Genomic DNA, 15,916 nt, shown 5'->3' on the forward strand with positions numbered 1-15,916 from the left:
TATGAATCCAAATTCATAAAAAGGACATCCTCATTGCATGAATTGTTTAGCCTTCATTGCTCAATAGAGCATTTTACAACTTACTTGACCTTCTTTGACACTCATGGGTAGAGAATTATACTACATTTTAAACCATCCCATGATGCACAATGGCATAGTTCCTAGCATAGTACCTAAATGAGTATACATACACCTTTAGGACACACACATGGAGTAGGACTGGTTTCCCAGACAAAGATTAAGCCAGGTCCTGGACTAAAAAGCTGTTTCGATGGAGATTATCCATTGAGAAGGACTAGGCTTGATCTGTGTCTGGGAAACTGGACCATAGTGATCAGCTGGATTCAAAAAACATGTTCCCTTCCCTTGCCATCTCTAATCATGCAATATAGCGATGGCTTTACTTAGCCCTCCACCATACTGTTTTCATCCATTCAATCAGGGGAAGAACGAAGGATGCATATTTTTGTTACAGGATATTGTATTTTTATTTACATTATATTACAATGAGATTAGAAGTGAATAACAGGTATCAAACAGTTTAACTTTCAGAGAATGTCTGAAACAGCAGGTCAAAGGGTCACGTGTATTATCAACCAATATTACAGGGACTCTTGGAAGAATAGCCTCCATTGTGGGTTAAACGAGATCCAAACAAACAAACAAATGGGGAGATATCACAATAATAGTGTAACTTGTGTCACATTGATCAAGACTATAACTTTGAGGCAGAGAAAGGCAACAATTCAACTCTGAACAGCTACTCACACACAGTAGATCTGTGAATCGCAACAACAACAAAACCGTCCTATTCGCTCCTCAAGACTTTTCAATAATTGGAGTCATGCCAATGTAGGCGCTGACATTTTTTTCGTCACCCTCCTTGTTGCTCACAGGAGAATAAGATGTGTCCTCCTTTGTTGTCATCTATAGATGGAGAGAGTTTAAGGAGGGAGAGAGAGAGTAGAGGGAGGGAGGGAGGGAGGGAGGGAGGGAGGGAGGGAGGGAGGGAGGGAGGGAGGGAGGGAGGGAGGGAGGGAGGGAGGGAGGGAGGGAGGGAGGGAGGGAGGGAGGGAGGGGGAGGGAGGTTACAGAGTACAATATTAGTGGCAAGACATTGGACAAAAGAGCTTTTCAGGATCATAATCTTTCAGATACAGTATTTGTTGTCCAATGGCGCCGGAGGAGAGGGCTGCATCCTAACAAATTATGTGTGTTATTTCGCGTTATTTGTAACTTTTGTACATAATGTTTCTGTCTCCGTCGTTTATGACCCAAAATAGGTTCTGGATATCAGGACAGCGATTCCTCACCTCGTACAGGACAAAGATTTTTTCTTTAACGAGTCGGATGCAAAGGATTTACTTTCAGACATCCGACAAGGACCAAATCCCTGTCATTCGAGATATCGGGAGATATCGGGGTCAAGGTCGAGGTGCCTTGTAAGGATCCGACGGCGAGTGTGCAATCTGCCTCTACCATCAGTCCTATTAGGCAATGTACAATCATTGGACAACAAAATAGATGAACTACGATCATGAAAATCCACCAACGGGACATTAAAAACTGTAGTATCTTGTGTTTCACCGAGTCGTGGCTGAACGACGACATGGATAAGATACAGCTGGCAGTTTTACGCTGCATCGGCAAGATAGAACAGCTGCCTCCGGTAAGACAAGGGGTCTGTTTATATTTGTAAACAACAGCTGGTGCATAAAATTATGGAAGTCTCGAGTTTTTGCTCACCTGAGGTAGAGTATCTCATGATAAGCTGTAGACCACACTATTTGCCACCACAAACTGATGCTGGCACTAAGACCGCACTCAATGTGCTGTATAAGGCGATAAGCAAACAGGAAAACACTCATCCAGAGGGGGCGCTTCTAGTGGACGGGGACTTTAATGCAGGGAAACTTAAATCCATTTTACCAAATTTCTATAAGCATGTTAAATGTGCAACCAGAGGAAAAAAACCTCTAGACCACCTTTACTCCTACAAAGCTCTCCCTCACCCTCCATTTGGCAAATCTGACCATAATTCTATCCCGAATCCTGCTTACAAGCAACAACTAAAGCATGAAGCACAGGGTGTCAATAAAGAAGTGGTCAGATGACGCAGATGATAATGTACAGGACTGTTTTACTAGCACAGACTGGAATATGTTCCGGGATTCCTCTGATGGCATTGAGGAGTACACCCCATCAGTCACTGGTTTCATCAATAAGTGCATTGATGACATCATCCCCACAGTGACCATACGTACATACCCAAACCAGAAGCCATGGATTACAGGCAACATCCGCACTGAGCTAAAGGGTAGTACTGCCGCATTCAAGGACCGCGACTCTAACCCAAACGCTTATAAGAAATCCCGCAATGCCCTCCGACGAACCATCAAACAGTCAAAGCGTCAATACAGGACTAAGATTGAATCGTACTACATCGGCTCTGACGCTCGTCCGATGTGACAGGGCTTGCAAACTGTTACAGACTACAAAGGGAAGCACAGCAACGAGCTACCCTGTGACCCGAGCCTACCAGATGAGCTAAATTACTTCAATGCTCGCTTCGAGCAACACTGAAGCATGCATGAGAACATCAGCTGTTCCGGACGACTGTGTGATCACACTCTCCATAGCCGATGTAAGTAACACTTAAAAAATAGGTCAACATTCACAAGGCCGCAGGGCCAGACGGATTACCAGGACGAGTACTCCGAGTTTGCGCTGGCCAACTGACAAGTGTCTTCACTGACATTTTCAACCCTGACTGAGTCTGTAATACCAACATGTTTCAAGCAGACCACCATAGTCCCTGTGCCCAAGAACACTAAGGTAACCTGCCTAAATGACTACTGTCACGTAGCAATCACATCTGCAGCCATGAAGTGCTTTGAAAGGCTGGTCATAGCTCACATCAACACCATTATCCCAGAAACCCTAGACCCACACCATTTTGCCTGCCGCCCCAACAGATCCACAGATGATGCAATCTCTATTGCACTCCACACTGCTCTTTCCCACTTGGACAAAAGGAACACCTAGGTGAGAATGCTATTCATTACACTATTCACTATTCACAGCTCATTATTCAACACCATAGTGCCCACAAAGCTCATCACTAAGCTAATGACCCTGGGACTAAACACCTCCCTCTGCAACTGGATCCTGGACTTCCTGACAGGCTGCTCTCATTTGGTAAGGGTAGGTAACAATACATCTGCCACGCTGATCCTCAACAAGGGGGACGTTCAGGGGTGCGTGCTCAGTCCTCTCCTTAACTCCCTGCATGGCCAGGCACGATTCCAACACCATCATTAAGTTCACCGACAGTGGCACACCCCCATTCTCATCGACAAGGCTGTAGTGGAGCAGGTTGAGAGCTTCAAGTTCCTTGGTGTCCACATCAACAACCAACTAGAATGGTCCAAACACACCAAGACAGTCGTGAAGAGGGCACGACTAAGCCTATTCCCCCTACAAGAAACTAAAAATATTTGGCATGGGTCCTGAGATCCTCAAAAGGTTCTACAGCTGCAACATTGAGAGCATCCTGACTGGTTGCATCACTGCCTGGTACGGCAACTGCTCGGCCTCTGACATCACTGTGGCTAAGCTGCCTGCCATCCAGGACCTCTACACCTGGCGGTGTCAGAGAAGGCCCTAAAATTGTCAAAGACCCCAGCCACCCCAGTCATAGACTGATCTGTCTACTACTGCATGGCAAGCGGCACCGGAGTGGAAAGTCTAGGACAAAAAGGCTTCTCAACAGTTTTCACCCCCAAGCCATAAGACTCCTGAACAGGTAATCAAATGGCTACCCAGACTTGGGGCATTGTGTGCCCCCCAACCCCTTTTTTTTATGCTGCTGCTACTCCCTGTTCATCATATATGCATAGTCACTTTAACTATACATTCATGTACTACCTCAATTAGACCGACCAACTAGTGCTCCCGCACAGTGGCTAACCGGGATATCTGCATTGTGTCCCACCCACCACCCGCCAACCCCTATTTTACGCTACTGCTACTCTCTGTTCATCATATATACATAGTCAGTTTAACCATATCTACATACTTCCTCAATCAGCCTGATCAACTCGTGTCTGTATGTAGCCTCGCTACTTTTATAGCCTCGCTACTGTATATAGCCTGTATTGTTTTATTTCTTTACCTACCTATTGTTCACCTAATACCTTTTTTGCACTATTGGTTAGAGTCTGTAAGTAAGCATTTCACTGTAAGGTCTACACCTGTTCTATTCAGCGCACGTGACAAATAAACGTTGATTTGATTTGACAGCCTATAGGGAGGAGGTCAGAGATCTGGCCGTGTGGTGCTATGATAACAACACTACAGGAAAAGGAAGGACGGAGCACTCCCCCATTCTCATTGACAGGGCTTTAGTGGAGAAGGTTGAGAGCTCCAAGTTTGTTGGTGTCCACATCACCAACAAACTATCATGGTCCAAACACACAAAGACAGTTGTGAACAGGGCACGACAAAATCTATTCCCTCTCAGGAGACTGAAAAGACTTGGCATGGGTCCTCAGATCCTCAAAAAGTTCTACAACTATCAAAACTCAGGAAAAAAAACAGATACAGATAGCTAGAGTCACAGATGTTTATCGACCCAAACAGGGGTTAGGCAAAAGACAGGTCAAAGGCAGGCAGAGGTCCGTAATCCAGGGCAGAGTCAATAAGGTACAGAACAGCAGGCAGGCTTGGGGTCAGGACAGGCAGAGGTTTGTAAACGGGTCAGAGTCAGGCAGATACAGAACTGCAGACAAGCTTGGGGTCAAGGCAGGCAGAATGGTCAGAACCGGGGAAACTAGGGAACAGCACTTGAGAAAGCACTGAGAAGGGAAAACATGCTGGTAAGACCTGACAAGACAAGACGAACTGGCAACAGACAAACAGAGATCACAGGTGAAAATACACTGGGGATAATGAGGAAGATGGGCAACATGTGGAAGGGGGTGGAGATGAGCACAAACACAGGTGAAACAGATCAGGTTGTGACAACAGCTGCACCATCGAGAACATCCTGACTGGTTGCATCACCGCCTGGTATGGCAACTGCTCGGCCTCCGACCGCAGGTCACTACAGAGAGTAGTGCGTACGGCCCAGTACATCACTGGGGCCAAGCTTCCTGCCATCCAGGACCTCTATACATTTACATTACATTACATTTAAGTCATTTCGTTTCGCAGACGCTCTTATCCAGAGCGACTTACAAATTACCAGGTGGTGTCAAAGGAATGCCCTAAAAATTGTCAAAGACTACAGCCACCCTAGTCATAGACTGTTCGCACGGCAAGCGGTGCCGGCGCGCCAAGTCTAGGCCCACAAGGCTTCTTACAGCTTCTACCACCAAGCCATAAGACTCCTGAACAATTAATGAAATGGCTACCCAAACAATTTGCATTGTCCCACCCCCCATTTTACGTTGCTGCCACTCTCTGTTTATTATCTATGCATAGTCACTTTAATTCTACCTACATGTACATATTACCTCAATTACTTTGACTAACCTGTGCCCCCGCACATTGACTCTGTACCGGTACCTCCTGTATATATTTTTACTCAACACTTATTTTTCTTAAAACTGCATTGTTGGTTAAGGGCTTGTAAGCATTTCAATGTAAGGTTGTATTCGGTGCATGTGATGAATGCAATTTTATTTTATTTGACCTGTACAAAGGTCTGGTATTATGCTGTACAAAGGTCTGGTTTTCTGGATACAGATTAGGCCGAGTCTTGGACTAAAAAATATGGTCAATGGAGAATCTCCACTGAAATACCCTCTTAGTCTAGGACTAAACTTAATCTGTGTCCGGCACAGGAAGCTGCTGAGGGGAGAACGGCTCATAATAATAGCCGGAACGGAGCAAATGGAATAGCATCAAACACCTGGAAACCCTGTGTTTGATGTCTTTGATACCATTCTACTGATTCCGCTCCAGTCATTACCACGAGCCCGTTCTCCCCAGATAAGGTACCACCAACTTCCTGTGGTGTCCTCAAAATAGTTTAGCTTTCAGGATTATCACTAATACAGTGGGGCAAAAAAGTATTTAGTCAGCCACCAATTGTGCACGTTCTCCCACTTAAAAAGATGAGAGATGCCTGTAATTTTCATCATAGGTACACTTAAACTATGACAGACAAAATGAGAGAAAAGAAATCCAGAAAATCACATTGTCGGATTTTTAATGAATTTATTTGCAAATTATGGTGGAAAATAAGTATTTGGTCAATAACAAACGTTTATCTCAATACTTTGTTATATACCCTTTGTAGGCAATGACAGAGGTCAAACGTTTTCTGTAAGTCTTCACAAGGTTTTCACACACTGTTGCTGATATTTTGGCCCATTCCTCCATGCAGATCTCCTCTAGAGCAGTGATGTTTTGGGGCTGTTGCTGGGCAACACGGACTTTCAACTCCCTCCAAAGATTCTCTATGGGGTTGAGATCTGGAGACTGGCTAGGCCACTCCAGGACCTTGAAATGCTTCTTACGAAGCCAGTCCTTTGTTGCCCGGGCGGTGTGTTTGGGATCATTGTCATGCTGAAAGACCCAGCCACGTTTCATCTTCAATGCCCTTGCTGATGGAAGGAGGTTTTCACTCAAAATCTCACGATACATGGCCCCATTCATTCTTTCTTTTACACGAATCAGTCGTCCTGGTCCCTTTGCAGAAAAACAGCCCCAAACCATGATGTTTCCACCCCATGATTCACAGTAGGTATGGTGTTCTTTGGATGCAACTCAGCATTCTTTGTCCTCCAAACACGACGAGTTGAGTTTTTACCAAAACATTCTATTTTGGTTTCATCTGACCTTTTGACATTCTTCCAATCTTCTTCTGGGACATCCAAATGCTCTCTAGCAAACTTCAGATGGGCCTGGACATGTACTGGTTTAAGCAGGGGGACACGTCTGGCACTGTAGGATATGAGTCCCTGGCGGCGTAGTGTGTTACTGATGGTAGGCTTTGTTACTTTGGTTCCAGCTCTCTGCAGGTCATTCACTAGATGAAAATTACAGGCCTCTCTCATCTTTTTAAGTGGGAGAACTTGCACAATTGGTGGCTGACTAAATACTTTTTTGCCCCACTGTATGTTATTCAAAATAGTGTATAATTTTTATCAATGACAATATACAGTATATACTGTTCACTACCTCAAACATAAGAGAGGATTATGAGAAAACTATCATGCTAATTATACATGTAGGAAGGCAATGATATAAAGAATCAAGAACAACCAATATATCTTAATGATAAAGGGAAGAATTATGTAGGATTATTAGGATTTACAGGAGCTGAATAGAGAGCTTCGCCAAAAACAATATGTTTAAATTTATTCTGAACAGAAACATAATGGAAGCACATGCATACAGTGTACTCTTACAATGGTTTAAGATGCACTGGTTAAGACATTTACTGAATCATGGTGGCATCATAGTTAAGAAAATGATTAGTTACACAAACATGTAAGTAATTTAGCATTGTGTTAATGGGCGTCTTAAGACAACTGGAAACTTGTAAAAACAAAAAGAAGGTAAAATCATAACTTCAGTGATCTTCAGGTCAGAATGTCAGAGCTTTAGAAAGATGCCAGAGTTTCTGACTTGAAATTCCATGTTGGATGACGGTTCAAACCGATTGAGGTGCAACACCCATAAACAATTCCCTTAAGTAAGGGGAAAATATTACTTAAGGGAAACACTTAATATGTTTTATCCAACCGAGCCCAGGACTTATTCTTGACCATGTGACTTGACCAGGAAAAACTCTGGGCCCTAACTATAGTATATTGATTCAAAGACATGTTGTTCTGCTTCTACCTTACCTCACATCTCCCTCGGCTAAGCCCTCAACACTCCCACAGACACACAGGTCAGTGGTACCTTCAGTTTGCGTTCACAGACGATGAGGCAGATGAACACCAGCAGCAGCAAGACCCCCAGACCAACAATGATGAGAGGGAAGTTGGACACCAACGTCACCATCAGCAACAGCTTTTGGAGCTTCGCAGCGGACGTGTCGTCTATCACCACCGTCTGAAGAAGGGGGTAAAGAAGGTGCAGAATATATCAGCACAGACAGAGTAGACACTGTAAACTCACTGACAATGTACAGTCGTGGCCAAAAGTTTTGAGAAAGACACAGATATTAATTTTCACAAAGTCTGCTGCCTCTGTTTGTATGATGGCAATTTGCATATACTCCAGAATGTCATGAAGAGTAATCAGATGAATTGCAATTAATTGCAAAGTTCCTCTTTGCCATACAAATGAATTGAATCCCCCAAAAAATATTTCCACTGCATTTCAGCCCTGCCACAATAGGACCAGCTGACATCATGTCAGTGATTCTCTCGTTAACACAGGTGTGAGTGTTGACGAGGACAAGGCTTGAGATCACTCTGCCATGCTGATTGAGTTTGAATAACAGACTGGAAGCTTCAAAATGAGGGTGGTGCTTGGAGTCAATGTTCTTCCTCTGTCAACCATGGTTACCTGCAAGGAAACACGTGCCGTCATCATTGCTTTGCACAAAAAGGGCTTCACAGGTAAGGATATTGCTGCCAGTAAGATTGAACCTAAATCAACCATTTATCGGATCATCAAGAACTTCAAGGAGAGCGGTTCAATTGTTGTGAAGAAGGCTTCAGGGCGCCCAAGAAAGTCCAGAAAGCACCAGGACCGTTACCTAAAGTTGATTCAGCTTTGGGATCGGGGCGCCATCAGTACAGAGCTTGCTCAGGAATGGCAGCAAGCAGGTGTGAGTGCATCTGCACGCACAGTGAGACAAAGACTTTTGGAGGATGGCCTGGTGTCAAGAAGGGCAGCAAAGAGGCCACTTCTCTCCAGGAAAAACATCAGGGACAGACTGATATTCTGCAAAAGGTACAGGGATTGGACTGCTGAGGAAGTCATTTTCTCATTTTCCCTTTCCGATTGTTTGAGGCATCCGGAAAAAAGCTTGCCCGGAGAAGACAAGGTGAGCGCCACCATCAGTCCTGTGTAATTTCAACAGTAAAGCGTCCTGAGACCATTCATGTGTGGGGTTATTTCTCAGCCAAGGGAGTGGGCTCACTCACAATTTTGCCTAAGAACACAGCCACGAATAAAGAATGGTACCAACACATCCTCTGAGAGCAACTTCTCCCAAACATCCAGGAACAGTTTGGTTACAAACAATGCATTTTTCCAGCATGATGGAGCACCTTGCCATGAGGCAAAAGTGATAACTAAGTGCTTTGGGGAACAAAACATGGTCCATGGTCAGGAAACTCAGGAAACTCCCCAGACCTTAATCCCATTGAGAACTTGTGGTCAATCCTCAAGAGGCGGGTGGACAAACAAAAACCCACAAATTCTGACAAACTCCAAGCATTGATTATGCAAGAATGGGCTGCCATCAGTCAGGATATGGCACAGAAGTTAATTGATAGCATGCCAGGGCAGATTGCAGAAGTCTTGAAAAAGAAGGGTCAACGCTGCAAATATTGACTCTTTGCATCAACTTCATGTAATTGTCAATAAAAGCCTTTGACACTTATGAAATGCTTGTAATTATACTTCAGTATTCCATAGTAACATCTGACAAAAATATCTAAAGACTAAATCTAAATGCAGCAGACTTTGTGAAAATTAATATTTGTGTCATTCTCAAAACTTTTGGCCACGACTGTACTATCTGGGGGTGTCACTTACAGCACAGCACCCTGTAAAGGGATACAGTACAATCGAAAAGGACAGAGATGTCATTGCAAATTTGCGTTCAGTGCTCAGATAAAACCTTATTTTTTTTTAAATTAAATGTTATATTCTCCCAAAGTTGTATGTTTTTGTGTAGTCGATCTTACCTCATTGATAAACATGACAGGGAAGATAGTCTCATTCAGGGATTTGGTTTTCCTGTGAAGGAGAAGAGATTGTAAGAAAATCATTCAACAAAGAAAGGAAATAATATAGAAATAATTGGTGGTTGTGAGATGGAAATCATTAAACAATGGAAGGAAATCATATAGAAACAAAGATTATAAAAGCCTTTAGCTATTTGAACTTGGGTTGTGGATTTGTGATATCTCACGGGAAGCCAGAGATTCTGTTGATGAGGATATTGATCTGAGCCTTCTTACTGGCACGGATAGGAACACCAGTGGTCTGGAAGTGTAGAAAAACACATACACACTTTTGATGAGCCATGTGAACTGCAGGTGTTATGCTCAATGTACTAGATACATGATGTATGTCTAGGTTAAACATGAATAAATATAGGCTGGTAGGTTGGGAACATGTTTTATGTTCATGTTTTACAGTTGGTGCAATTCTCTCCACAATTGTAACACTAGGTGGTGCAACAATGCATTTTAAAGTCGACAATCTATTCTACTCTAGGGCAGACCCCCAGAGAAGTGAACACTAGAGGGTAGTGTACCGGGTTCAGGTCCAGGTAGGTCTGGTGGTGCTCTCTCACAGGACTCAGTCCTTCAATGGCGTTAGTGTACATTTCTTCGCCCAGGTAGAAATGAGGGAAAGATACAACCACTGGAGCACCTGGAGAGCAATGGTGGTCAGTGCAGTTTCAGTGCATTTTTTTTTCATGATCATCACCTTATTTCTATTACAGCATATTGGATGACTGTCACTCATATTCCATTCATCCAGTTAAAAGAAACAGCGATAGGTTTATTAGGCTTCTACATGATACTCAAATTTTACCTATACTCATCATGAGGTTGCTACAACCTAGCCTATGAATGAAAGTTTACAATGTTGGTGCACACAGGTCAAGAGACAAATTTGATGTGTCAGACAGTGACACATGGACAGAGTGACAATCAACACCGTCTTACACACTATTGCCTGTATCTAGCTGGTATTGGGTGTAATCATTAGTCCAACAGTTGCAAACAATAGATTATATTGGACAATTTCAGGTACGTTTATCCCCGTTTTGTTCAGTTTGCTTCTGTTTAAGAAACATTTTCAACAGAATCGGCAGAATGAATACATATGTGACCAGGCGAATAAACCTTTCCAAGCCAAACCGCAACACACAGCCTACATCGTTGTTACCATATTAGCTAAAGTAATGTCATAGCTAATAGAACTAACGTGTTAGCAAACCTGCTACAATCATGCAGTAACATTACAGTGTACAGTCAGTAATCAAGTTACACCGGCGTGCTCCAGTGGCAATACATTTGTAAAACCAAAAGCTTATCTCAACTTAGAAGAGTTCCAGTGTTGTGTTGGATAGTCATAGCCAGATAGCTAACATAGCAACCCTCTGTTTGAGCAGGGTGTTTCAGTAGGCGTAACTAGCTAGCTGCATTTTCTAGCTAAGTAAGTGAAACTGAAAGTGGAAAAAAATGACACACTCTCTCTCTCTCTCTCTCTCTCTCTCCTGTTTCTCCTTCATTTAGGAAAAAAATAATTTGTTCAAAACTGTTCAACTATTTTCTACTATTCACCACATTTTATGCACGCAGTGCTAGCTAGCTGTAGCTTAAGCTTTCAGCACTACATTAATTATTATTTGAACCATGTCAGTTCATGCTGCAAGAGCAAGAGCTCTGATAGGTTGGAGGACGTCCTCCGGAAGTTGTCATAATTACTGTGTAAGTCTATGGAAGGAGGTGAGAACCATGAGCCTCCTAGGTTTTGTATTGAAGTCAATGTACTCAAAGGAGGACAGAAGCTAGCTGTCCTCCGGCTACACCATGGTGCTACCCTACAGAGTGCTATTGAGGCTACTTTAGACCTTTGCAAAATAGTGTGTTTTAATAATTTATTTGGTGACATGACTGTATTTGGTACAGTTTATCTAAAAATGATAACTTTTTAAATGCTTTAAAAAAAATTCACTGAGGAGGATGGTCCTCCCCTTCCTGCTCTGAAACTCTGATGACGAGAAAAGGGAGAGGCTGTTCAAGCTCAATGAGGAAGTAATCAAATACGATTGGATCCTCTTGTTTGCAATATATTAGTGGAATATGTCAAATGTGAATGGGCAGCAAAAGAAACAAACCCTTGAGATGCAGCTAATACTAGATCAACACACAGATGGCTCAGGATTCACAAGACCAATAAAACCACATCCTGAACAGTGTAGTTGTCACGACTTCTGCCGAAGTCGTTGCCTCTCCTTGTTCGGGCGGTGCTCGGCGGTCGACGTCACCGGTCTTCTAGCCATCATTGATCCATTTTTCATTTTCCATTGGTTTTGTCTTGTCTTCCCACACACCTGTTTTCAATCCCACTCATTACCTGTTGTGTATTTAACCCTCTGTTTCCCCTCATGTCTTTGTCAGAGATTGTTTTATTGTCAGTGTAGTTTTAGGTTGTAATGGTGCGCGTTGGGTCCTCGTACCCATGTTTGTTTATGTCTGTACATTTTTGTGTTATGGAGCATGTTACGTGGTCAATTATTAAAAGACTCCATTTACACCCCATTTTGACTCCTGTGCCTGACTTCCCTGCCACCTATACATACAACGCTGACAGAATCTCTGACCAAATTATGAAGTCAGTAGGAGAAGACACATCGCTCATGGAGGTGGAGGAATGAGTCATGGAACAAGCTGAGGCGATTGACTGTCTGAGCGCCGCCTTGGATCGCATTGTCCAGAATATGGACCACTGGGGAGAGACGGAGTTTCTCCAGCACCTCCACCACCACAACCAGGATCTCCCTTTAACACTTTTCCCCTCCTGAACCTCAGAAGATCCATTTATTTCTACCCACGGGATACAACGGAGATACTGCCGGCTGCCAGGGTTTCCTTCTTAAGCTGAACTTGTATCTGGCCACGGTCTCCCCAGTACCATCGGACCGTGAGAAGTGTTGTTGCCCTCGTCTCATGCCTCACCGGGAAAGCCCTGGAGTGGGCCAGCGTTGTGTGTAGAGAGCAGGATGCGGCGTTGGACCATTTTGAGTTCACCCGCCATTTCAGGATAGTATTCGACCACCCACACGAAGGCAGAGTGGCGGGTGAGCGCCTCTATCATCTGAGGCAGGAGACGAGGAGTGCACAGGAGTTTGCTCTGGAGATTTGGACCCTGGCTGCCGGCGCTGGATGGAGCGACAGGGCCCTGATCGACCATTACCGTTGTAGTCTACGCGAGGACGTCCGTCGGGAGCTGGCCTGTAGAGACACCACCCTCACCTTTGACCAGCTGGTGGACATGTCCATCAGGCTGGACAACATGCTGTCTACTCCTGGACGTCTAGATCGGGGTCTGGTTGTTCCATCCTCCCACACCCTCTCTCCCGAACCTATGGAATTGGGAGGGATGGTGCGCAGGGAGACTGGAGGGGGTTCCCGCTCGAGCACCATTCATGGTCGCAGAGGGCACACTGCTGGTCAGTGCCCGGTTGGTTCCTCTGGGAATAGAGAAGGCAGGGCACTCTGGCATCACCCCAGGTGAGTAGGCACCATTCTCATCCAGAGCCCTCTGTTGCACTAATGTTTGTCTCTGTCTCTTTTCCTGATTTTTCCCTGCATTCCCAGTATAAGGCGCTAGTAGATTCAGGCGCGGCTGGGAATTTCATTAATAAAAGTTTAGCTCATAGTTTAGGGATCGCTATTGTTTCTGTGGATATGCCTTCCCCTATTCATGCCTTAGATAGTCGACCATTAGGGTCAGGGTTTATTTGTGTATGATAATACAGGTGGGTCACAAGGAGAAGATTAGTCTTTTCCTTATTGATTCTCCTGCGTATTCTGTGGTGCTAGGCCTACCCTGGTTAGCTTGTCATAACCCCACTGTTTCTTGGCCACAGAGGGCTTTCACGGGGTGGTTGCAGGACTGATCAGGTAGGTGTTTAGGGGTTTCCGTTGGGGCTACTACGGTGGAAAGTCCAGACCAGGTCTCCACCTTGCGCATTCCCCCCGAATATGCCGATTTGGCTCTCGCCTTCTGTAAAAAAAGAAGGCGACTCAATTACCACCCCATCGACAGGGTGCCTGTGTTGGCTCATCCGGATCCCTCTTTGCCATTCATAGTGGAGGTGGACGCATCCAAAGCTGGGATAGGAGCAGTGCTCTCTCAGCGTTCGGGTATGCCACTGAAGCTTCGCCCCTGTGCTTTCTTTTTGAAGAAGATTAGCCCGGCGGAGCAAAACTATGATGTGGGGGACCGGGAGCTGTTAGCTGTTGTAAAAGCCTTGAAGGTGTGGAGGCATTGGCTTGAGGGGGCTAAACACCCTTTTCTCATCTGGACTGACCACCACAATCTGGAGTACATCCGGCAGGTGAAGAGACTGAATCCTTGCTAGGCAAGGTGGGCCATATTTTTCACTCGTTTTGTGTTTACTCTCTTACAGACCAGGCTCCCAGAACGTTAAGGCAGACGCATTGTCTCGGCTGTATAACACAGAGGAGCGGTCCATGGATCCCACTCCCATACACCCAGCTTCATGTTTGGTGGTGCCAGTAGTGTGGGAGCTGGACGCGGACATTGAGCGGGCGTCACGTGCAGCGCCCTCTCCCCCTGAGTGTCCAGCTGGTCGTCTGTACGTTCCGCCTGCTGTCCGCGACCGATTGATCTATTGGGCTCACACGTCACCCTCCTCTGGTCATCCTGGGATAGGTTGGACGATACACTGTCTTGATGGGAGGTACTGGTGGCCCACTTTAGCTAAGGATGTGAGGATTTATGTTTCCTCTTGCTCAGTGTGCGCCCAGTGCAAGGCTCCTAGACACCTGCCCAGAGGTAAGCTACAACCTCTACCCATTCCTCATCGGCCGTGGTTGCATCTGTCGGTGGATTTTTTGACTGATCTTCCACCTTCACAGGGTTACACCACGATACTGGTCGTTGTGGATCAGTTTTCAAAGTCCTGTCGTCTCCTCCCTTTGCCCATTCTCCCTATGGCCTTACAAACTGCAGAGGCCCTGTTTACACACGTTTTACGGCACTATGGGGTGCCTGAGGATATAGTGTCTGATCGGGGTTCCCAGTTCACATCAAAGGTCTGGAAGGCGTTCATGGAACGTCTGGGGATCTTGGTTAGTCTTACCTCAGGTTTTCACCCGAGAGTAATGAGCAGGTGGAGAGAGTTAACCAGGATGTGGATAGGTTTCTGCGGTCTTATTGCCGGGATTGGCCGGGGTAGTGGGCGAAGTTCGTGCCCTGGGCAGAGATGGCCCAGAACTCGCTACGTCTCTCCTCCGCTAACCTTACTCCTTTTCAATGTGTATTAGGGTATCAGCCACTTCTGGCATCAGAGCCAGACCGAGGCTCCTGCGGTGGACAATTGGTTTTGGTGCGCTGAGGAAACCTGGGAGGCAGCCCACGTCCACCTTCAGCGCGCCATAAGGCGCCAGAAAATTGCCGCAGTCCGTCGCCGTAGTGAGGCCCCGGTGTTTGCACCAGGGGACAGGGTCTAGCTCTCGACCCGAAACCTGCGCCTGCTCTGCCGGAAGCTGGGTCCGCGGTTTGTGGGGCCGTTTAAAGTCCTGAGGAGAGTGAACGAGGTATGTTATAGGTTACAACTGTCCACTAATTACCGTATTAACCCCTCGTTCCATGTGTCTCTCCTCAGCCCGGTGGTGGCTGGCCCGCTCCAGGAGGCTTGAAGTGCGTGATGTTCCTCTGCCTCCTCTAGACATCGAGGGCGTCCCGGCGTACTCTGTTCGATCCATTTTGGATTTGAGACGTCGGGCGAGGGACCTTCAGTACCTCGTGGACTGGGAGGGGTAGATGCCGGAGGAGAGATGCTGGGTTCCGGTGGAGGACGTGTTAGATCCTTCCATGTTATCAGAATTCCACCATATCCATCCGGATTGCCCTGCATCTCGTCCTCCATGTTGTCCCCCGAGGCCGGTGTCGACGCGCTGCTGGATCCGTGCGTCAGGGGGGGTACTGTCACGACTTCTGCCGAAGTCCT

At 45.6% G+C, this 15,916-nt stretch overlaps 1 protein-coding gene across 1 annotated transcript in view; it reads right to left on the reverse strand.

Moving 5' to 3' along the window:
- Positions 1–463: 463 nt before the first annotated feature.
- LOC135517579 (lysosome membrane protein 2-like) overlaps positions 464–15,916 on the reverse strand; it is a 69,447-nt gene continuing 53,994 nt past the window's right edge. The window contains exons 8-12 of the mRNA XM_064942008.1: positions 10,457–10,575; positions 10,109–10,182; positions 9,882–9,933; positions 7,918–8,070; positions 464–927 (exon numbers count right to left, since the gene is read on the reverse strand). Coding sequence (XP_064798080.1) covers positions 820–927; positions 7,918–8,070; positions 9,882–9,933; positions 10,109–10,182; positions 10,457–10,575 — 506 coding nt within the window. The 3' untranslated portion in view covers positions 464–819. The remainder of the gene's footprint in view (positions 928–7,917; positions 8,071–9,881; positions 9,934–10,108; positions 10,183–10,456; positions 10,576–15,916) is intronic.

The sequence above is a fragment of the Oncorhynchus masou genome, chromosome 28, assembly GCF_036934945.1.
Source record: "Oncorhynchus masou masou isolate Uvic2021 chromosome 28, UVic_Omas_1.1, whole genome shotgun sequence".
In the NCBI taxonomy this organism is placed as follows: domain Eukaryota; kingdom Metazoa; phylum Chordata; class Actinopteri; order Salmoniformes; family Salmonidae; genus Oncorhynchus; species Oncorhynchus masou.